Source organism: Panthera uncia (genome assembly GCF_023721935.1).
Source record: "Panthera uncia isolate 11264 chromosome C1 unlocalized genomic scaffold, Puncia_PCG_1.0 HiC_scaffold_4, whole genome shotgun sequence".
Lineage (NCBI taxonomy): Eukaryota > Metazoa > Chordata > Mammalia > Carnivora > Felidae > Panthera > Panthera uncia.
The window spans coordinates 71948512-71971537 of record NW_026057585.1 but is presented as its reverse complement, the minus strand read 5'-3'; the positions used below and the strand labels follow the sequence as shown (position 1 = coordinate 71971537).

Here is a 23026-nt window from a genome sequence, read left to right as displayed (position 1 = left end):
CGTCCCACACGCAGGATGTGTCAGAGGTTCCTGGTGTTAAAGTGACCTGAGGCATCCCTTGAACAAAGTTGCTATGATCACTGACCAGCCAACTAAGGGCCCCTGAAGGAAGGATGCTAGGGTCCCTCCCCCCCCCCCCCCCCCCCCCCCCCCCCCCCCGCTTCCGCATTGCATCCTAGAATACAGATGGGTGCTGATGTATGGACTGAGTTTGCCTTATCAAAAACGCTGAGAAGAAACTGCCATTTTTAACCCAAGGAAAATACTGGAAGAGTTTTACAAGGGGGAATTAGCCAATTTTGTAATGTAAGTAGCAGTTAGTAGAAGATGTTGACAGAAAACAGTAAAGATAGAAATCTATCATGATCTAAGCGACATTCCAACACATATAGGCTTTATAGCCAACTTCCCTGGGAAATGGTCCCCAGTTGGGTTTTAATTCAATTGAGTACTGGTTTCTGCTGGCTCCTAGTGGGGGTCTCCTGGCCAGAGGCGGCTACACCAGAGATTTGGAGGAGAATTACATTAGACCAATGAGGAGGAAACCTCACACTGGAGTCTTAAGATCGGTGGCCGTCCTGGTGACTTAGGTGGCTGTCCCGTGCCCAAGACAGACAACTTTGTATAAGGACAGGAATAAAGAGAGGGCATCAAGCTTCTGGGTCTTATTACCATTCCCGCCAGGGTACTAACTTTCAGCCAAAAGGCAGGCTTTTTCCTCCCCATAGAGTAGCCACAGCTAGAGGATTGCAACCTAAGCAATCGACATGAAAGTGTTCCAATTCGACCACATTCCTTGAAAAGCCCCTGAAATGAGAGTAAAGGAAGAAAAGAAAAGGTACTCATCAAGTTTGCACCAAGGCTCAGAGTCCAGATGAAAAGACTCAAAGCTCCCATGTAAGGGCACCAAAATGATGGGATTCTTACCACATGTAATCTTTTGTGTCCAACTTCTTTTGCTCAACATATTCTATGATTTTTGATGCTCACGTATAGTCATAAATATTTGTCTTAAAATTTTTTGCTGGCTGTGAGGCTGGCTATTCTTCCATGTTATTTTCCCCTTGCCTTTGGGACAGTGGATCCTGACCCTAGCTGCATGTGCCTGGGCACCAGCATAGATTTAGTTAGATCAGAAGCAGTGGGGATAGGGCTTAGGGATCAATGTTTTTATAAAAGCTTCCTCATGTGATTCTGATGTGCCATCCGGTGTTAAAAACCACAGATTTAAGAAAGAAAATGGAAGGAACTGTCAAAACTCGAAGTTCATTTTTGTTTTCATTCCCCTGATCCCAGTCCTGACCTTTATGGACCATGCCTAATTTTTCCATGTTTTCCCAACCACTCTTCCAGAGGAACAAATTCCTTGCCTTTTTGAAAGAAAAATAATGGAAAAGTCCATCTGGTTTTACTTGAACATAAACAAAAAGTTGTCCCTAAATTTTAAAACATGAGTATTGTGCTGCCTCATAGATCTAGTAGTTAATAAAACCAAAAATAAACTTAGAAAATGCCTGTGCTCTTCAGGCAAGTTGGCCAACAGAGCTTCTGACCAAAGCAGAAGGTGTGCCAAACAGCCAGCCAGCAATGGCGAGGGAAGGCTCCAGCCTCTCACCCGCTGTACTGCGTCAATATACTCTTCAAACCATGCATAACACTACAGGAAGAAGCCTGAGTATCAGGCAATAGGAGCTAGTTAGGTCAACCCTAATCCACTCACTTAATGGAACTTCATTCCACTGTAAAAGATGGGGGCCCTGAAGGTGAGACAGCAGCATGAGGAAATGCTTACAATATAATAAATGAAAAGGGCATAAGATAAAAATTTTAATATAGGTAAGATTTAAGGAAAAGATGCTTATAAAAAGACTAGAAGGAAATACAACCACTATTTTAATACTAATCATATTGGGAGTTGGGTTTTCTTCCCAAATTTTCTATAGCTTATCATCTTACTTTAAAAAATAAATTAATTTCTGGGGCGCCTGAGTGGTTCCAGTGGGTGTCTGACTTCAGCTCAGGTCATAGTCTCACAGTTCATGAGTTCAGGCCCCGCATCAGGCTCTGTGCTGGCAGCTCGGAGCCTGGAGCCTGCTTCGGATTCTATATCTCCCTCTCCCTCTGCCCTACCCCTGCTGGTACTCTTTCTCTCTCTTTTGAAAATAAATAAAACATTAAAAACAATTTTTAATAAAAAAATTAATTTCTTTTTTAAAATGTTTATTTATTTATTTTGAGAGAGAGAGAGAGAAAAAAGAGTGAGTAGGGGAGGATCAGAGAGAGAGGGAGAGAATCCCCAACTCCGCTAACAACACAGAGCCCGACCTGGGGCTTGAGCTTTAAGCTCGACACTGACAGTGTGGATCCCTCCCCATCTCTCTCTCTGCCCCTCCCCTGCACCCGCTCTCTTTTTCAAAATAATGAACTAAAAAAAAAAAAAAAAAAAAAAAAAAAAAGGACATAATTTACAAAGCTGTACGACTCTCTTGGAGTAGCTCTTCCATCACAGTTTGATTAGAATTAGCATCTAGATAAGTCTGTTTTGCTCCTCCCCTCCAGCTGGTTCCTAGTACTTGTATAAAACAAAATATCAAACCCACACATATTTGGTCAATTTATGACAAGGAAGCAAAGAATATACAGTGGGGGGGGGGGGGGGCGCCTAGGTGGCTCAGTCGGTTAAGTGTCCGGCTTCAGCTCAGGTCATGATCTCACAGTCTGTGAGTTCGAGCCCCACGTCGGGCTCTGTGCTGACCGCTCAGAGCCTGGAGCCTGCTGTGGATTCTGTGTCTCCCTCTCTCTCTGCCCCTCCCCTGCTCATGCTCTGTCTCTCTCTGTCTCAAAAATGAATGAAAAAAGAAAAAAAAAAACAACAAAAAAAGAATATACAGTGGGGAAGAGACAGTCTCTTCAATAAACAGCGTTGTGGAAACTGGATGGTTACATGCCAAAGAATGAAGCTGGACCACTCTCTTATACCATACACAAAATTTTACTCAAAAAATGGATTAAAGACTTGAATGTAAGACCTGAAATGTAAGCCTACAGTTAACACCATAGTCAATGGTGAAATGCTGAAAGCTTTCTCTAGTAGATCAGAAGATATAAACTTTCTGTTATAAAACAAATAAATCGTGGAGATGTAATGTATAGTTAATACAGACCAGAGTTAGTATTGTATTGCATCTTTGAAGGCTGCTAAGAGAGTAAATCTTAAAAGCTCTCATCACAAGAAGAAAAGTTTCTATATATGGTGACAGATGTTAGACTGTAGGGATCGTTTTGCAATATACACAAATATCAACTCATTGTGTTACACAGCTAAAACTAATATAATGTCAATTATGCCTCAATTTAAACAATAATGACATTTAATTTCATTTTAAAAAATTAAAAAATAAACTTCTTGCCGGAGAAATCAGCAACATCTGGTTTGCTTGGCTTTGCTGGCATTATAGCATTAGGGTAGAGTGGGAGATCACAGGCTCTAAGGTCAGATTCTTCTTTGTACAAGTAACTTCCTTCTGGGTCAGGAGTCTCAAGAGCACCCTTAGGTTTGTGATTCATTTGGACTCACAGAACTCAGAAAAGCTGTTATACCCGTGGTTATGGTATATTACAGTGAAAGAATACAGATTAAAATCAGCAGAGGAGAAAGGCACATAGGATAGAGTCCAGGAGAGACAGGATGCAAGCCTGTTGTCCTCTCCCAGTGGAGTAGAACGGACAGTACATAATCCTACCAGCAATGATGTGTGACAACACGTATGAAGGTTTCCCAACCAGGGAAACTCACCTGAGCCTTGACATCCAGAGATTTTTATCGGGGGTCAGTCTCATCGGCATGGAGTGCCCCAGTGATTACCGTTAACTACTCAGTCTCCAGACTCCCAAACCCCCAAGGTCAAACTGATACAGCATGGCCCTAGGGCCCTAGGAGAACAAAAATGCACTGACCATAAATCATACTGGGGTTTTGTTTTTTTTGAAATGTTTATTTATCCTTGAGAGAGCACAAGCAGGGGAAAGGCAGAGAAAGGGGACAGAGGATCCTAAGCAGGCTCCGTGCTGACAGCATAGAGCCCGATGCGGGGCTCAAACTCATGAACCGCGAGATCATGACCTAAGCTGCAGTCAGACGCTCAACCGACTGATCCACCTAGGTGCCCCGATCATATTGTTAACATAAAATATTGGTGTGGTCCAAGGCCACAGGTATACAAAAATGTTATTATCGAGCAGGATATTCCAAGGCCTTAGAGAGCTAGTCAAGGAATGTGAAGGGTTTGGATACCTCAGTTCCACTGAGTAAACTCTACTGCACAGCCTCCACGTCCTGATTCATAGAGAAGGAGATTGGCTGCACAGCTTTGCTTTAAAATCAAATGAGAAAAAAAAATAAATAAATAACAATAAATAAATAAATAAAATCAAATGAGGTGTGTGAAAAGCCTGGAGCACAGGTTTTTAGTTAGCTGGTAGTTCCCTTCAGTCAGGGCTTCCCCCAGTTTAAGTATCAGAGGTAAGATCAGACAGTTGACATGTGCAAACTGCTCAGGACCGTAGGCCTGAATGACTGTGCCCTCAAGTGTCTACAGTACCCAGAGTGGATTCCTCATTCCTTAAACACTTTCTGTTTCAGTTAAAAAGGCATTACCCCAATGTCTAGGCATTCAGGGAAATCAGGAGGCTACAGAGACCATTAGAATAGTTTCTTCTTGTTTGGAGTAGTTGTGGTTTTTTGTTTTTTTGTTTTTTAAGCTATCAGGATGTAATTAACCACAAATAAAAATAAAGTGAAACGAAAGAAACCAAAAACTTGACATCGATTTAGACCAAAATTTTCTCTTACATAAACAAGAAATCTGGAGGAAGGTGATTGTTGGGGTAGCTTTAGCTGCTCAGTAGTGTCGTGAAGGCCCAGGCTCTTTCCTTCCTTTCGCCCTGCCATGCTTGGTGGGTCAGCACCTTTGTCTTTAGGCTTGTCACATCATGGTTACAAGGTGGTGACTGTAGGGGCAGGTGGTGCAAGCTCAGCGGGAGGCCAGCCAGTGCAGAGAGGGCTGGTTTCTGAAGTTCCTGAAAGTGCCCAGCAAGCATACCTTTGTCACAGGTCCATCCCTGTAGCCACACACACACACACACACACACACACACACACACACACACCTGGGACCCACCCACCTTTCTTGAGATCAAGAGCTCTCTGTGGGCACCTAAATGAAATCTGGGTTTTGCCAGCAGGAGCGAAGAAAGGCTCTAGGTACACTTAGCCTGCCACAAGTAGTCTGTGATGAAGTGGAAGTGGTGAGGGATCCCTCCCAAATATGCCCAGGGCTTTCTCTCAAGCTTTAGGTTGCATTAGAATCCCCAGAAGCGTTGCTAAAACACAGATCCACTCCCAGAGTTTACTATTCTGCGGTTCTGGGAGAGAGCCTGAGGCTTTGCACCTTCGAACAAGTTCCCAGGCGATGCGGATGTTGCTGGTCACAACGCAGCTTGGGGAACACTGCTGTAGGCTGAGAAAACCTGGTTTAGGAACGTTAGCTACAGCAGCGCTTCTCAGTGAGCAGTGGTTTGCCTCCCAGGGCAAGGGAACATTTTGCAATGTCTGGAGACATTGTTATGACTGGCATCAAGTGGGTAGAGGCCAAGGATTCTACAAAGCACAGGATAGCCCTCCACAACAAAGACTTATCTGGCACAAGATGCCAATGGGGCAAAGGTCAAGAAACCCTGGTGTGGAGTGATTTTGCGTGATCAGACCTAATAGGTTCAAAGTAAAACTTCTCCTCAATTTTTCATTAGAAGAAGCACTTTCTGAATAACAATGTTCTTACGTGGAAAGCACAGCCATTCTCAAAGAGGTTTGCCTAGTGGTGGCATTGAGGTATTAATCTGTTTTCTTGTTTGCTCGGATTAGGTGTTACAGTAGCTTGAAATGATCATTTAGCTTTTTGTTCTTTAAAAAAACCCCAACAGGTTTATTGATACAATTAATACACCGTATAGTTCACCCACTTAAAGTGTCCAATTCAATGGCTTTTAGTTGCACATCCATCACCACAATCAATTTTAAAACATTTCACACCCTCAAAAGAAGCCTTGTAGCTGTTGTCCGCCATCCTCAGTTTCCCTCCCCACCCCTAGCCCTGGGCGACAAGGGATCCTCTATTTGCCTCTTCTGGACGTTACATATAAATGGAATAATATAATGTGTGGTCGTTTGTGACTGACTCTTGTCACTCAGCATAATGCTTTCAAGGTTCATCCATAGTGTCCCATGAATCAGTACTTCATTACTTTTTGAGGCAGATTCGTGTTCCATTGTACAGATATCCCATATCTTATTTATCCATTCTTCAGGTGATGGTCTTTGGGTCGTTTCTACCTTTTGGCTATTGTGAATGGTGCTAGTGTGAATATTCATATTCAAGTTTTTGTGTGGACATATGTTTTCACTTCTCTTGGAGAAATACCTAGGAGTGGACTTGCTGGGTCATATGGCTCTATGTTTAACCATTTGAGCCAGGCTTTCTCCAAAGAGGCTGTCATTCCCACCAGCAGTGTTTGAGAGTCCCAATATCTCTACATCTTTGCTGGCACCTGCTATTGTCTTTCTGTTTCATTTTAGCCATCCTAGTGGGTGTGAAGTAGTATCTCGTTGTAGCTTTGACTTGCGTTTCCTTAATGCCTAATGACGTTGAACGTCTTTTCATGTGCTCATTGGTGGTAAGTTCAACTTATGTCAGAATCAGAGTTAGAGTCTTGAGCAGAAACCTACAGACAACTGGCCTGCAGAAGTTCAGACTTGGGGCAAGGATCGAGAGCAGACTCCGTTATCAGAGACTGAAGTGGGTTATATCACTGTCCACAGGTATAGCCAAGAACTAGAAACTTAAATTAACAGCTGACTCCATGGAGCAGGATTCAGAATTAGATGTCAGGGGTCAGAAGTCAAGGAGTGTTTCCTGAGTTGGGGATGACTAAAGCTGGTGTTATTTAAGAGGTTATCCTTGGTCCATTCCCCTACTTGGGGGCAAGAAGTCCTGCAGGAGTGAGGCAGGACGAATATCCACATCTGGTGGCAGGCCTCGACAGAGCAAAAAGAGGACACCCGAGAGAGGCGCGCACACACGAGGAGGCAACATAAACTTCCACAGTGCTCAGCTGGGCCTCTATTTAAATTTACTTTGGGGGCGCCTGGCTGGCTTAGTCAGTTGAGCGTCCAACTCTTGATTTCAGCTCAGATCATGATCTCATGGTTTGTGGGATCGAGCCCCGTGTTGGGCTCCGTGCTGTTAGTGGAGCTTGGGATCTTCTCTCTCTCTGCCCCTCCCCTGTTCACACACACACACACACACACACACACACTCTCTCTCTCTCTCTCTCTCTCTCTCTCAAAATAAAGAAACAAACTCAAAAAATAAACTAAAATAAAATAAGAATAAACTAATAAATAAGCAAACAAATAAATAAATAGAAATTTACTTTTACAGAAACTTCAATGAGAAGCATCACCACCACAAAGTCAAGCTTCGCCGAGTCAAGAACCTTTTACTTCAGGAAGTAGAACTGCGAGACAAGAGAATTGAGCATTTGGAAAATGAAGTCAGAATCCTGCAGCACCAAGTGGAAAAGGTGGGCAGAAGCGAAGAGCTCCCCAAGTTGTCGCTGCTCAACCCATTCGGGAGAGCGCGCTTGGGCGGCAGTCCACCCGGTGGCCCCTTTGCAGCCCAGGTTTTCACTTCTTTGCACCTTCTTTATTTATTTATTTATTTATTATTTTTTTTTTTTAATTTTTTTTCAATATATGAAATTTATTGTCAAATTGGTTTCCATACAACACCCAGTGCTCATCCCAAAAGGTGCCCTCCTCAATACCCATCACCCACCCTCCCCTCCCTCCCATCCCCCATCAACCCTCAGTTTGTTCTCAGTTTTTAACAATCTCCTATGCTTTGGCTCTCTCCCACTCTAACCCTTTTTTTTTTTTTTCCTTCCCCTCCCCCATGGGTTTCTGTTAAGTTTCTCAGGATCCACATAAGAGTGAAACCATATGGTATCTGTCTTTCTCTGTATGGCTTATTTCACTTAGCATCACACTCTCCAGTTCCATCCACGTTGCTACAAAAGGCCATATTTCATTCTTTCTCATTGCCACGTAGTACTCCATTGTGTACATAAACCACAATTTCTTTATCCATTCATCAGTTGATGGACATTTAGGCTCTTTCCATAATTTGGCTATTGTTGAGAGTGCTGCTATAAACATTGGGGTACAGGTGCCCCTATGCATCAGTACTCCTGTATCCCTTGGGTAAATTCCTAGCAGTGCTATTGCTGGGTCATAGGGTAGGTCTATTTTTAATTTTCTGAGGAACCTCCACACTGCTTTCCAGAGCGGTTGCACCAGTTTGCATTCCCACCAACAGTCTTTGCACCTTCTTTTGATGTGAGTCATCCTTTAAGACCTGCCAGAAAGGATATAAGACTCGTGGGGGGGCGCCTGGGTGGCGCAGTCGGTTAAGCGTCCGACTTCAGCCAGGTCACGATCTCGCGGTCCGTGAGTTCGAGCCCCGCGTCAGGCTCTGGGCTGATGGCTCGGAGCCTGGAGCCTGTTTCCGATTCTGTGTCTCCCTCTCTCTCTGACCCTTCCCCGTTCATGCTCTGTCTCTCTCTGTCCCAAAAATAAATAAAAAACGTTGAAAAAAAAAATTAAAAAAAAAAAAAAAAAAAAAAAGACTCGTGGGGATGCTGAACCGAATCAGACGCTGAAAATAGCCCGCACTTCCAACTCAGGAGCAGTGTCTGGTCTTCTCTGACATACCCTTCCGAACCACACTCAGTAACTCATTCCTACTCCACGTTGCCCTCATCATGCCTCGAACTCCTGTCGGTCTTAAATGGCAGTGAAAATATATGGCCCCTATTCCTTTAGCAATCCTTGTGGGGTGTCTCCAAGCCTTTTTCTAAATATCCGTGGTTTCCTTATCCCTGTCCCGTTGCCCCTGTGACTTACTGGTAAGCGAGAAGACAATGAGGCAGATGGCACGGTATTGACTGCAGAATGGTCTTGAGATCATCAAACGACACAAATTCAAAATGGAGCGCGGCTGACGAGGCCAGTCATGCTTTCCCTTCTTGAGATTCCCTAGCCCATTTCAGAATTTTGAAAACTCGGTCCTCACTCCTAAAATACTCATAGCTATGCACGTGCCAAGGATTCCAGAAGAATTCATGCAATTTCAGTCATTCCACGGGCTGTTATGGGATGGTGAAGAATTCTAGACTACACACATGAGACATTTTTGGATTATAACAGATGGGTCACCAATGTTGGATTCTTAATTTAAAAAATCCTCCTGATACTCTACACTATAGTGAGGGAGAAAAATAAGCTGGATTTTGCAGTATCCTTTTATTTGGGTACTACATCGCCAAAGACTCAGATCTAGGTTAGACTCACAACTAGGAAAGGTATGCAGAAGAAAGGAGCAATCCTGGCTCATGGGCCGACCGGAAATATTCTGCATTATCACTTTCTTGTACTGCCTGCCTCCCACTTCTAGCCTTACATGACAGAAACAGCCCCCCTCCTTTCAGCAGGCATCTTCTCTTTCTCCCTGACTGTACCGGGTTAAATAGTGTCCTCCACAAAGTCGTGTCTATCCAGAACCTCAGAGTGGGATCTGATTTGGAAATAAGGTCTTTGCAGGTGGGATTTGCAGGTTAAGATGAGGTCATAGTGGATTCGAGTTGGCCCTAAATCAGGGCCCGAAATCCAATATGTCTGATGGCCCTATGAGAAGAGCAGACACACATAGACACGTGCAGGGGAAGATGGATGATGGATGCAGCTCCATCAGGGAGCACCAGGGAGGGCTTGCCAACACCAGAAACTGAGAGAGAGGCGTGGAGCCCCCAGAAGGAACTAACTCACCCAACACCCCAATTTTAGACGTGTGGCCTCCAGGAATGTGAGAAAATCAGTTCCTCTTGTTTTAAGCCATCCAGTTTGTGGTTCTTTGCTACAGCAGCCCTGGAAACCCGACACATCTACCCAGAGAGTGGCAGGTCTCCAGGAAGTACACTGGAGGAGGCAAGTAAGCAGAGGCTAAGGAAGAGCAGTTGACCCTTTTCTCACTGCCCTTGAAGGGGGCTGTGGACTCTGGCCTTAAACAGACTTGGATGCAAAATCTAGCCCTGCCACTTAATAGTTCTGTGACCTTGCACAAGCCTCTGGGTATCCTTTCCTCATCTGTAAAATGGCATTGCTAGTACCCATCTCACAAGGCTTTTTGTGCAGTTAAAATATGAAATGCCCGTACCTGACACATACAACTTTCCATAGATGTTACTTTCTTCTCTTTTGTGTGTAAGCTCTCCTAGAAACATGTTAACTGGTAGATGCACAGTTCACAAGAGAAATTGTTAATGGAGTAGGAAATACTTAGCCTAGAGAAGGCTGATGTGAGATCTTCTAATGCCACAGTGGTACAAACCTGGAGGTCCTGACTTTACTTAGTTTAGCGTCTGGATCAGAGCCATGAGCATAAAAAAGCTGGGCTCCCTTTCCAAGCACCAAATGTCCAGAAAGCAGTGCCACTTTTTTGGGCTTTGTTCCTTCAGCCTTCTCTTTATAGGGTGAGCCAACTGAGTCTCCTGACTATTGTAAACATCCAAACCAGAGTTCTCCAAATATTTTATCCTTTTATTAGAGAATGTGTCCTGATTTTCTGGCTAAAAAGAAAAAAAATAGGGTATTTCCAAAGGGCAGGGTGTCAGTAGCCTTCTCCCTCCAGTTTCCTTTCTAATCCAGTTGTAACTGTGGAGTATTATCTGTGAGATGGCTTCTTCTCAATCCTTACCAAAAATGTATTTAAATAAGAGTAGGCAAGATTACTGTTAGACATTGAAGGGTCCCGGATGCAGGACTTTAAAACCTGGAGTGGTTTGTTTCAGAACATAATGTAATATCCTTTCCTATAATTCTTAAATAATAGATGGAGTCTTTTCTGAATGATCTATATTAGTGTCTTTATTAAAAGCAAGAAAGTTGCCCCTCTTAACTCCATGATTCACACCTGCCAGCAGCTCAATATTCTTCTCCTACCCCAACTCACTCCCGCCATCAGCACGTGGGAACAAACACAGAAGGGTGAGGGCACTTAACACTGACAGTCATTAGTGACATGAGGAGGGCAATTCTACACTTTTGAGCTTCTAGAGTCCTCCCCAACAGTGACATTTATTAATATCTATTGACTCTTTCAGTATAAGAAGTTTAGTATTGTTTTCACAAGACACCCTCCTTTCTCACTTTAGCTATAGCTTCACTAGCTGTTGCTTTCAGGGAAAATTGTTGGTAGAAAATGAAACATGGTGTTAAGATGGAAGTCTCTTCTGCATGATCACTATACGGATATTCTCAGTAGCCAGCTTACCCGCTTGATTTGCCAAGCCAACTGAGATCCTGACACTGGTTGCCAAGTGAGGGGACTAAATGTCCATCTTCTTGCCTTTGCCTTAAGAAGACTATCACCACAATGCAGATGGAGATGTATTATATGAAAAAATGTCAAACTGGAGCTTCAGGGAATTCAGTTGTATTTGTTAGTGATTTGATACCTATGGTATTAGAATAAATATGAGAGGCTTGGGAACTTATTGAAGTTGAGGTCTCAGATATTTTTAAATGTTAACCCAGAAGAATGATTAATTACTCAAAAAAAAATACATGACAAAAAAATAACCAAAATAAACAGAAGAACTCTCTAGCCGACAGTGTCAGCAAACAGGTGAAAAACAGACCAGGGGGCAGGAGAGGAAAAGTCAACAAGGGAAATTTGCTGTCAACTTTGTAATTCTTTCTCCTGCTGTGGTAACAAGGGGCTTTATTATCTCTAGGAGAAGGCATTCCAGGACAAGATCATTGCTCAAAATGATTTACTGCTCCTAGAGAAAAGGAGCCTTCTGGAAAAACTCACAGAGAAAGAAGAATTGATCAACAGCAATAAAGGGGTAATATCTTCAGTCCAGAACAAGTAGGTGCAGTCCTGACTGAGGAGCCAATGAACTCTATAAAGGTGTTCCTCCCTCCACAAAGAGATTGCTCCAGAGACTATCCCTTGAGTTTGCAGCCTATCTCATAACTGTTGCTCTGCTGTCTGCTGTTTCCAGTAGTTTATGCAAAAGTTGTGAAATTAAAGAGAAAAAGATCACGGAGGAGGCGGGTCGGCCATTCAGATGGGCTCTTTCACATAGGCATTGCCTGACTGAGGGCCTAGCTATGCTTATTCTGGCCTGTCACTTTGTGTTTTGACACTCATTTGTATCATTTGATACCTATGGAATCAAGAGAGATCGAGAGAGGAACAGGCTCATACTAGTGACTTAAATTCATGAAACCCATAGGATACCCAATGTATTAACTTGTAATGAGAAGTATCCACAGCAAAGATAAATTCACATATTAGCCAGCCCAAGCCCTCTCTCCTCTATAGGAAACTTCAATTATAATCAAAGTTTTCTTGGAGCACAGAATTAGGGCAAAGAGAGTGGGTTGAACTTAACAGATAGTGTCACTAATAATAACTGTAATGAGGGCACCAGGGTGGCTCAGTCCTTAAGCATCTGACTTTGGCTCAGGGCATGATCTCACAGTTCATGAGTTTGAGTCCCACACTGGGTAAACTTGAGCCCTGCTTCGGGTAAAACGCAAGCCCTGGGTAAGCCCCTCTTCCCTCCACCCCCCACCTCTCTCTGTGCCCCCTTGCTCACTTGTGCCCTCTCTCTATCTCAAAAACAAACAAACAAACAAACAAAAAAACTATAATGATTAACATTTTTCAAGCACTCACTATGTGCTTGGCACTGTTCTAAACTCTCTCTCTCACCAATCCTCACACTAATCCCAGGAGGGAGACACTGGGATTAGACTTATTTCATGGGTGAGAAAGCTAAGGTCCAGAGAGGCTCAGGAACTCAGACAGCCTAGTCACTGACAGAGCAGCGTGTGAACCCCAGTAGCTTGGCCTTAGAGCCCACAGCACCACAGTCTGTGGGGAGATCTGTTCAGCAGATTGGAACTCTCCTTTCTGCTGTTGGGGGCACCTGCTTCTCTGGGCAGACCTGGAGAGTCTCTGATTATCTTTTACTATCTATGTCTCCCCTTTTATGTACTCTAAATAATCCATGGCCCTTCTCAATCTACATCATTGATTTTGACATTCCCAATGCAACTGACTTGTTAGCTGTGCCTTAATATTAATGATATTTCCATATTGTCCTCCTGAAGGCACACTCTGGCCATCTGGATTGGATTTGTATGTTTTCCTTAGAGTAGGTTTCTTCTACAGGATGCTGCTTTCTTTTACAGATGAGAAAAACTGAGGCTCAGATTTGGTTTTTGTCAAGGGTCACACAGCAAGCAAATGGTAGAACCAGAACTCAAACACAAAACACAAAAAAATCTCTGATCAAAACTATGTTTTGATCATGTGTCCCAAATAAACCGTGGTCCTGGAAAATGAGCCTGGTATAGTGATTATACCAGGGCTTATATAACTTCTATAACTCAGGCTTAGAAGTCTGAAAGATCTGGATTGCATCTCGGCTCTCCGATTTTCTGGTTTTATGTTGCTTTTCTCTGAGCTTCAGTTTTCTCATATGTAAGATAGGCTCCATAACAACATCAATTTCATGGAGTTGTAAGGATGAATAAAATGAGCCAATACAGGGGCGCCTAGGTGGCTCAGTTGGTTAAGCGTCTGACTTCGGCTCAGGTCATGATCTCATGGTTTGTGGTTTCAAGCCCCACTTCAGGCTCTGTGCTGACAACTCAGAGCCTGGAGCCTGCTTCTGATTCTGTGTCTCCCTCTCTCTGCCCCTCCCCTGCTCATACTCTGTCTCTCTCTCTCTCTCTCAAAAATAAATTAAAAAAAAAAAACATAAAAAATTTTAAAATAAAAAAAAAAATGAGCCAATACATGAACAGTTTTAAGTGTCTACTCTGTGGGTAGGTTATAGTGCCTAAGCGCATGGTAAGTACTTGGTAAATGGTTGCTGCTGCTGCTGCTGCTGCTACCACTACTGCGGCTGTTACTACTACTACTACCACTACTACCACCACTACTGCTGCTACTGCTACTACTACTACTACCACTACTACTGCTACTGTTATTGGTGCTACTGCTACTACTACTGCTGCTACTATTACTATTCCTGTTGCTGCTGCTGCTACTACAAAAGTAGAGGATGACTGTATGAGATCAGAACCAGATGCAGTCTGTGTAGCTACAATATTTGAAGGGATGCAGAGTCTCTTGTTTCAGTCCCACCCCTGAATAGGATCGTATCCTTTGTTAAGTTTCTCTGTTGCATACGGCATGTTTCTGTTCTCAATTTGTATTTAATGACTAGGTATAGGCCAGAAGCTTATTAATTTCGACTTCATCTTGGAACATGGTAGGAATTATTCTGCCAAAGTTGGTTCCAAAATCTGGGCAGTGGGCTAAGACCCAGAGCTAGTGGGAAGTGAGGACACAGTTTTGAGTTTTTAGTAATTATTAAATACTATGCATTATTATTATTTATAATAATACTATATTATTAGTAGAAAGTAATAAATTGGTAAAAATACAGAAATTTTTAGTTATTCCTCTGATTTATCCCATTCTTAGAGTACTTCTCCTGGACAAAGAAAATAAGCATTTGCAGGAAACCAGTCTCTGGCTCAAACACCAGGTTGGCTTCTTAGAGAGTATCATAAAGAACATCCAGATTAGCAGAAAAGAGGTAAGCTGGGTGCTGCTATGAGGGCCTTCATATGAAGCCCGGTTGCTAAGACTATTGTGTTCTCTCTCCCCTTCATCTTCCTGTAGCTGTAGGCTGTACTTGGCCTCATGGTGGACTATGGCAAAGAGGCCCATTGGCTGCACCAGGGCAGCACACCCCGAGACTACTCTTGGCCAGCTTTGCTCTTCTTTGGGTCAGCTTTTATTAAATACTCTCATCCTATGTGATCCCAAAGCAATTTGTGCATGCTTCATAGCTTCTTCCTTAACACTGTATCATCATTGCCTATTTTGCTTCTCTATCTCATCCACTTAGCAGTGAGACCCTGGAGGGCAAGGATTGTATCTCGTATGTCATTGTATCTATAGGCAGGTGCTCCATAAACATTTCAGAGTGAATGAATATTAAATATTTTCACAGATATGCCTCATTCTCAACAACCCTGTTTGCCATGGATTGTTTTAGCCCTGTCTGAGAAATGAGCAAATCTGAGACTCCTAGTGGTAAATGAAGCTAGTCTGGTCTGGCAAGGAGTCAAGCCTGAGGAGAACATCAGAGTCAGAGAAAGAAAGAGAGTCAGAGTCCGAGAAATTATGTTACAAAAATCCAAACAGACAAGTGGCCAAGTCCAGGCAGATGTGGCAAAGAGTATAAGTTCAGAGAAGGTCCAGAGTCTAGCTGGTGAATGTGTCAGCAAGAGGGACTTCAAGGAGCAGAGTTGCATTCTGAATCCAGGAGAGAGGCTGCTTTCTTTCTCCCCTGGCTTATATCACCTCCTAGGTGTTTCATCCCAGGATACTTTATGTAGATCCTGCCTGTTGAGTACTATTGCTATGGGCATAAGACCCTCATCTGGTTTGCTCTAGGAAAGGTGATTATTTCCAAGCTATATGAGTTGTCTTGTAGATTTTTTTTTTCAAAAGCAGAACTTCCAGAGGCGCCTGGGTGGCTCAGTCAGTTGAGCATCCAACTCCGATTTCAGCTCAGGTCACGATCCCAGGGTTGTGGGATTGAGCCCCGTGCCAGGCACTGCATTGAGTGTGGAGCTTGCTTAAGATTCTCTCTCTCCCCCTCTGCCCCCTCCCCTGCTCATGCTGTTTCTCTCTCTCTCTAAAATAAAACAGGACAAAAAAAACTATTTTTTTAAAAAAGGAGAACTGCCAGATTATATGGCTTAATTTCCAGTAGTTTATGTTTTTGCTTGAGCTACAACTATGCTCAACTGTCTAGTCATTCATGGGTGCCTGGCTGGCTCAATCAGAAGGGCATGTGACTGTTGATCTCAGGGTTGTGAGTTTGAGCCCCACGTTGGGTATAGAGATTACTTAAATAAATAAATATTTTAAAAAAATTGTCTAGTCATTCACTATTTTACTTATTCATTCAACAAACATCCATCAATTCCAGGAACTATGCTATGTCCTAGGAATATGAAGATAGACCCTGTTTCCAGAGGTCTTTAGTCTAGTAGAGAAGGGCAGAGACATACCTGAATAAGCACTATAGTATTATATAGGTGGTGAGTTGGAGCCTTAATGGAGTATATACTAGAACAATAGCTTTGATATCCACAATAGTATCCTCAAACAAAATAAATGTGACATGGGTCAGGATTACACTACATCGAGCTCAATGTTTCACATGTGACAAAAGTACCAACTTATAGCATCTTCATATCTGTTAAACAATCCCAAAATTGTTTTTAAATTTAGAATCTTAAGGATCTTCCAATTCAGCCGCCTCATTTTATACAGGAGGGAGAGAAAACTCAACGAGGTTAAATGACATGCCTGTGTCACACAGCAACTGCTGACATTTCTCATATCTCTTGATTCTCGGTAATTGAGTATCACGCTAAAAACAGACCAACATATAGATCCTGAGATCAGATATATCCTAGATCTCTTCCTTCCTTGCAATACCTCAGAAGCTAAAGTGGTGAGAACTTGACCTTTGGCGAGTGCTTACTATGTGCCTGTTATTGTACTAAGCATTTTATGTATATTATCTCATTTAATCTACAACGTAGATTCCCATTTTCACAGCTGAGGAAAACTGAGCTCTAGAGAGGTGAAGTGACATCATTGCCCAGGGCACATAACTAAGAAGTAGAAGAGCACGGACTGAAAACAACTCTCTTCGGCACTTTGTTCCTTGTACTTAGCTGCTATCTCATTATACCCTAAGTCTACTGTTTCCCTTTCAAGGGTATTGGGGTAACTAGGGACCTAGCCTTGTAAGAGACCATATTGCTTCCTGCATTGTAATTCCATCTTTCTTCTCTTCTGGATTATAAATATGCTCCATGAGAGCAGGATCTATGTCCATCATGTTACCCTCTGCATCCCAAGCACTTAGCACTTGAGTTACAGCAACAACTTAATGGAGTCTTTCCTCCTAATCTGTCCTGCCCATGCCTCTAGACTAATCTTCATGAAGCACTACCTGCTTTTATAGTACTTCATCTCATAGAGTTTCAGAGACTTCCTTTGTCTCTAAGACAAAGTTCATTCCTTCAGCAAATATTTATTAGACATATATAGGCATTATAATCCAATATAGAATATGGGCCTCATTCTGTTCCCTATATGGTCTAGATATGATGATGTATGAGATACAGTGTCTGCCCTCACAGAACTCAGCCCTAGTGAAAGTGAAGCCAGATAGCTGGCAACTACCATACGTTGTGGCAAGTTCTATAATAGCAGTAGGCCCAGAATGCTGTGAAAGCAGAAAGAGCGATATCTAAACCTATCTAGGGTACTTAGGGAAGGCTTCCAGAGTTGTTGATGTCTAAGCCAGGAGAACTGAAGCCACGTAGGAAATACCTTTCTGACATCAAACAAGCCTGATCAAATGAAACCAATCTATTTATGGTTTTCCCCCAAAGCTCTGAGGTTTCCTCCCTCTGGATCTTGTATTTCCCTTACTTGGAAAGACACATCCTACTTTCCTTCTTTCATCTTCCTGGCTTTTGTGTTTTGAAGTCCTACTGTTCCATTAATCTATAGCCAAAGTATATTTACAAAATACACTCTGAGCATTTGACTCAAAACGATGCAATGGCTTCCCACAGTCTTCACAATAAAACCCAAATTTTCCAATGCAGTGTTTGTATCCTCCATGACCTTGCCTCTGTCATTCTTATCCATCTCATCACATCTCATCCCTGGTTGGTTCCTCTCTCCACTCTGGGCTCCACATTGTCTGTGTCCCTGAATTCTATGGCATCAGCTTCAGGCTCTTCCAGGAAATCCCTCTCCCTCCATTGCCTTCTCCCACGCCTTTCTTCCCTCAGATTTTCTCTTGGCTTGTTCCAGCTGTCTCTCAGAATGCAACCTAAATAGCTTCTTTTCCATAGAGCTTTTTCTGAATCCTCCCCTCCCAAAATCTTATCCTCCCCTCCCAAAACCTGGCTTTGTGCCCTTGATAGGTTTTCTCATTGCACCTTATGTGCCAAATCCCAGCTCAGCATTTTACTAGCTGTGTGAAAAAAGGAAACCTTGTTCACCTTCTAGTTCCCTCATCTGGGAAATGAAGTAATCACACTCAAAGGTGACTGTTCCACATAAAAATCTGCATATGAATATTTATAGCAGCATTATTCATAATAGCCAAGAGGTATAAACAAGCCAAATGTCCATCAACTGATGAATGGACACATAAAATGTGGTATATCCACACAACAGAATATCATTCAGCCATAAAAAGGAATGACGTATTGATCCATCTTATAACACAGGTGAGCTTTAAAGATATTATGTGAAAGGAAAAAAGCTGGTCACCAGAATAGGCAAATCTATAAACATAGAAGTAGATGAGTAGTTGCCTAGGGCTGAGGCATTGAGGGATAAGGGGGTATAGTTAAAGGGTATTAGGTTTATATTGGGAGCAATGAAAATGTTCTAAAATTGATTGTAATCATGGTTGTACAACCCTGTGAATACACTAAAAACAATTGAATTGTGTATTAAAAAAAAATTTTTTTTGAGCATTTATTTATTGTTGAGAGACAGAGAGAGATGCAGAGTGTGAGCAGGGAAGGGGCAGAGAGAGAGAGGGAGACACTGAATCTGAAGCAAGCTCCAGGCTCTGGGCTGTCAGCACAGAGCCCGAGGTGGGGCTTGAACTCATGAACTGTGAGATCATGACCTGAGCTGAAGGCAGACGCTTAACCGACTGAGCCACCCAGGTGCCCCTGAATTGTGTATTTTAAATGAGTGAATTATATAGTGTGTGAATTATATCTTCATAAAGCTATTGTAAGAATGAATGAATGAATGAATTTCAGAGATGGCAACTGGGGATAAAGTAGGATAATTAGAATAATGTACATAAATTACCCAATGTAATAGTTGGCAAATAGATGGCCTTCAATAAATATAGCTTCTTTCTCCCAGTATACATACATTCACTTGCTTCAATATATATTGAATATTTACTGAGTTCCTCCCATTGTTAGGTATGTTCACGTTAATTTTCACAACGCTGGAAGATTAGGTATTGTTATTCTCTCATTTTAGATGTAGGAAACAAAACTCAGGAAGGTGACAAGACATATCAGAGTCTAATTAGTAGAGCCAGAATTCAAGCCTGGTCCTCTCGGTCTAGTAAAATTTCTTTTCTTTTTTTTAACATTTATTCTTTTTTTTTTTTTTTTTTTTTTTTGAGAGACAGAGAGAGACAGAGCATGAGTAGGGGAGGGGCAGAGAGAGAGGGAGACACAGAATCCAAAGCCGGCTCCAGGCTCTGAGCTGTCAGCACAGAGCCCTACACGGGGCTCGAACTCATAGACTGTGAGATCATGACCTGAGCTGAAGTCGGACACTTAACTGACCGAGCCACCCAGGCGCCCCTAGTAAAATTTCTAATGCATTATAAATTTCTCTGAATGCTAGTTTTTTCCTCCTTATAAAAGCTTCTCATTTATTTCAACACAACCAAGAATTTCTTACAGGAACTAGTTGGCGTGCATCAAAGGTTAAACAGAGGTCCAAGTTTAGGGGAATCAATAAGCCTCCATAACTGTATGTAAAATTTGGTCTGTGTTGATTGGTTCCTGTGAGAAAGGGTATTTGGTTTGTTTGTTTTTAATATTTATAATATTTTTAATATTTGTTTTAATGTTTGTTTAATATTAATTAAATATTAATTTTTTTAATGTTTATTTATTTTTGAGAGAGACAGAGACAGAATACGAGTGGGTTAGGGGCAGAGAGAGAGGGAGACACAGAATCCAAAGCAGGCTCCAGGCTCTGAGCTGTCAGAACAGAGCCCGACACGGGGCTCGAACTCACGAGCTGTGAGATCATGACCTGAGCCAAAGTCGGATGCCCAACCGACCAAGCCACCCAGACGCCCCAAGGGTATTTGGTTTTTAAAGTCATAGGATTTACCAAAACATAGATACTTTTTATCCATGATTTAAAGGGACATAAAATGTTTACCAGAGTATTAAATAAAAACTTACCTGAAAGTAGAATGGACTGATTATATCAGCCAATATAAAGTAACTCATGTATAAAAATAGATATAAAAAGCTGGCTTACAATGAAAGCGCTAATACAAAAGTGTAAGATTTATAATTGCCAAATATTCTTCAGGTATTTAGGGATTACATTTTCTTCAGTTTTATCGAGATGTAATTGACATATAACATTCATTGTGTAAGTTAAAAGTATCCGGCATAATGATTTGATATATGTATACAATGCAAAATGATTATCGCATTAAGATTAGTTAACATCTATCACCTCACATAGTTTTTTTCCCTTGTGATGAGAACTTTTATAAGATCTACTCTCTCAGCAACTTTCAAATATACAGTACACTATTGTTGACTATAGTCTTCATGTTGTACATTACATCCCCAGAATTGATCTTATAACTGGAAGTTTGTACATTTTGACCATCTTCACCTAATTCCTCCAACCACTACACCCCCACCTCTGGCAACCACAAATCTGATCTCTGCTTCTAGGAATTTGGTTTTTGGTGTTTTTTTTTTTTTACATTGTACATATATGTAAGATCATGAAGTATTTGTCTTTCTCTAATTAACTTATTTTACTTAGCATAATGCTCTCAAGGTCCATCCATGTCGTTGCAATTGGCAAGATTTCCTTCTTTTTTCATGGTTGAATAACATTCCGTGTGTGTGTGTGTGTGTGTGTGTGTGTGTGTGTCACATTTGCTTTACCCATTTATCTGTCCATGGTGTTGTAAATAATGCTGCTACAAACCTGGGGAGGGTGAAGATATCTTCAGACAGTGATTTCATTTTCTCCAGCTATCCAGAAGTAGAATTGCTGGATCATATGGTATTTCTATTTTTAATTTTTTGAGGAAACTCCATACTGTTTTCCATAGTGGCTGCACCAATGTACATGCCTGCCAACTATGCACAACTATCCTTTTCTCCACAACCTCACCAGCATTTGTTTTCTCTTGTCTTTTTTTATGATGGCCATCCTAACAGGTATGTAGTGAGGGGATTAAATCTTTAACCAAAAATGTATATAAAGTATAAGTTTTAGGATAGTATGGCCAATGGCTTATTATTATAATTTTAAATATTCATCCTTTCTTTTCTTTTAGGAGACAAAAATTAGTAACATCCCTGAATTTGAAGTATTTTATAAAATCTTGCCCCTTCCAAACTCCAGGTTAGTAAAGCCAAGACAATCAACTGCATGCTTGAGACTCATGTCTGCCTAACTCATCCTGAGTTGCTTGTTGTCTTGAAGAAACATAGCATTTGGGGGTAATTTTGTTTTAGATTTAGTATTTGAATCCTTTTCCAATTCCTTTTCTTTTTCCACTTTTTCACTCCTACACCTGACAGAATCTTGACTTAAGGTAGAAAGTAATCATAAACATAAGTTTACGCTAAATGTTATTTGGTTTCCTTTGTGCTTGACAGTTGTAAAAACTGAAATCCTATTGATGCCTTATCCCCATACCCCCAAAGTGCTACCAGGACATCCTGTTTTCACCAAGTACTCACATATGGCCATTCTTAGTTTTTCAGGAACAGGTTTGGTAGAGTCAGATGGAAGTCTTCAAGGGCTTGAAGAAAATAAGTCAGAAGAAGCAACGCCAAACCCCAAGTCCTCCAAGTCTCTTTCATGTTCACAGAATTCTAAAGCTGGATATGTAAATGTGCCTTTTCTTAAAGAGACACATTGCATCGTAGAACAAGACGAGAAGTCAGAGCTATAAAATCATTGGTGGCTAAACTAGGCTGATCAAAGCTGCTAACTTAAAGCTTGGGCATGAAGGTGGAACATGACATGGAGAACAGTTACCACAGATCCTCATGGGACATCAACCAGGAGCCTTCAGTATTACTGATAAATTCATTAAACCAGTTGTAAAAATGGATTTCTCAAGTTTGTTTGATATCCTCAAATATCCTTGTATTGATCAATAATAGTGATTAGTTCAATGGTTTAGCAGAGCATACATAGACTAATTCAGCACTTTTTTACTATTATGGGTATTATTCATTTTTTAAAAGTTAAAAACAATGTAATCATATTAAAGCAAATACTTTAAAAAGAAAAAGATCTCTCCTATAATCCTGCATTCTCAACACAACTATTTTCATTTATTCCTTTTGGTTATTCAAATGCATATATTTTAAATGGTTGTTATATTGTATGTTCATTTTCATGGTCTGATTTTTAGTTTAATATATTATAATACATTTTCCTGTATTTCAACAGTCTTCATAACTATTCTTTCAATAGCCACACGATACCCTATCACGTTGATGTTCCATAAATTCTGTTGTTTGCATTTTAGTTGTTTCTACTTTCTCACTATTTGAGATTACGTTGTGGTGAAAGTGTTTGTGAATGTAGCTCTTTTTTTCTATTGAGTTACTCCAGAAAAGATGAGCATAATTGGGTCAGCAGATACAAATGTTATATAGTTTTGGTATATCACTTATCTCATTGCTTTAAAAAAAAGTTGTGTCAACATAATGTTTCTATAGTCAACCTCCAAGCTTCAATTTCTTGATGCATAAAATGAGAACAATAGTCATTCCTGTCCCATAGAGTTGTGAGGACCAAATGAAATGAAGCATGCATGCATTTAGAACTTAGCAACTGCTTAACAAACGCTAGATATCATCATTTATTTTCACTAGCAGTTTGAATATACTAGTCTTTCCACAACCTCATCAACATTGGATATTACCAATTAAAAAAATTATTTTAAA

General features: G+C 41.4%; 1 protein-coding gene across 8 annotated transcripts in view; it reads left to right on the top strand.

Annotated features, from left to right (window-relative positions):
- The window catches only part of CCDC30 (coiled-coil domain containing 30), a 131588-nt gene extending 109406 nt beyond the window's left edge, over positions 1 to 22182 (top strand). For all 8 annotated transcript variants that reach the window (XM_049617366.1, XM_049617364.1, XM_049617365.1 and 5 more), the window contains 5 exons: positions 7500 to 7641; positions 11911 to 12047; positions 14685 to 14799; positions 21397 to 21464; positions 21822 to 22182. In XM_049617366.1, coding sequence (XP_049473323.1) covers positions 7500 to 7641; positions 11911 to 12047; positions 14685 to 14799; positions 21397 to 21464; positions 21822 to 22020 — 661 coding nt within the window. In that variant the 3' untranslated portion in view covers positions 22021 to 22182. The remainder of the gene's footprint in view (positions 1 to 7499; positions 7642 to 11910; positions 12048 to 14684; positions 14800 to 21396; positions 21465 to 21821) is intronic.
- Positions 22183 to 23026: the final 844 nt, after the last annotated feature.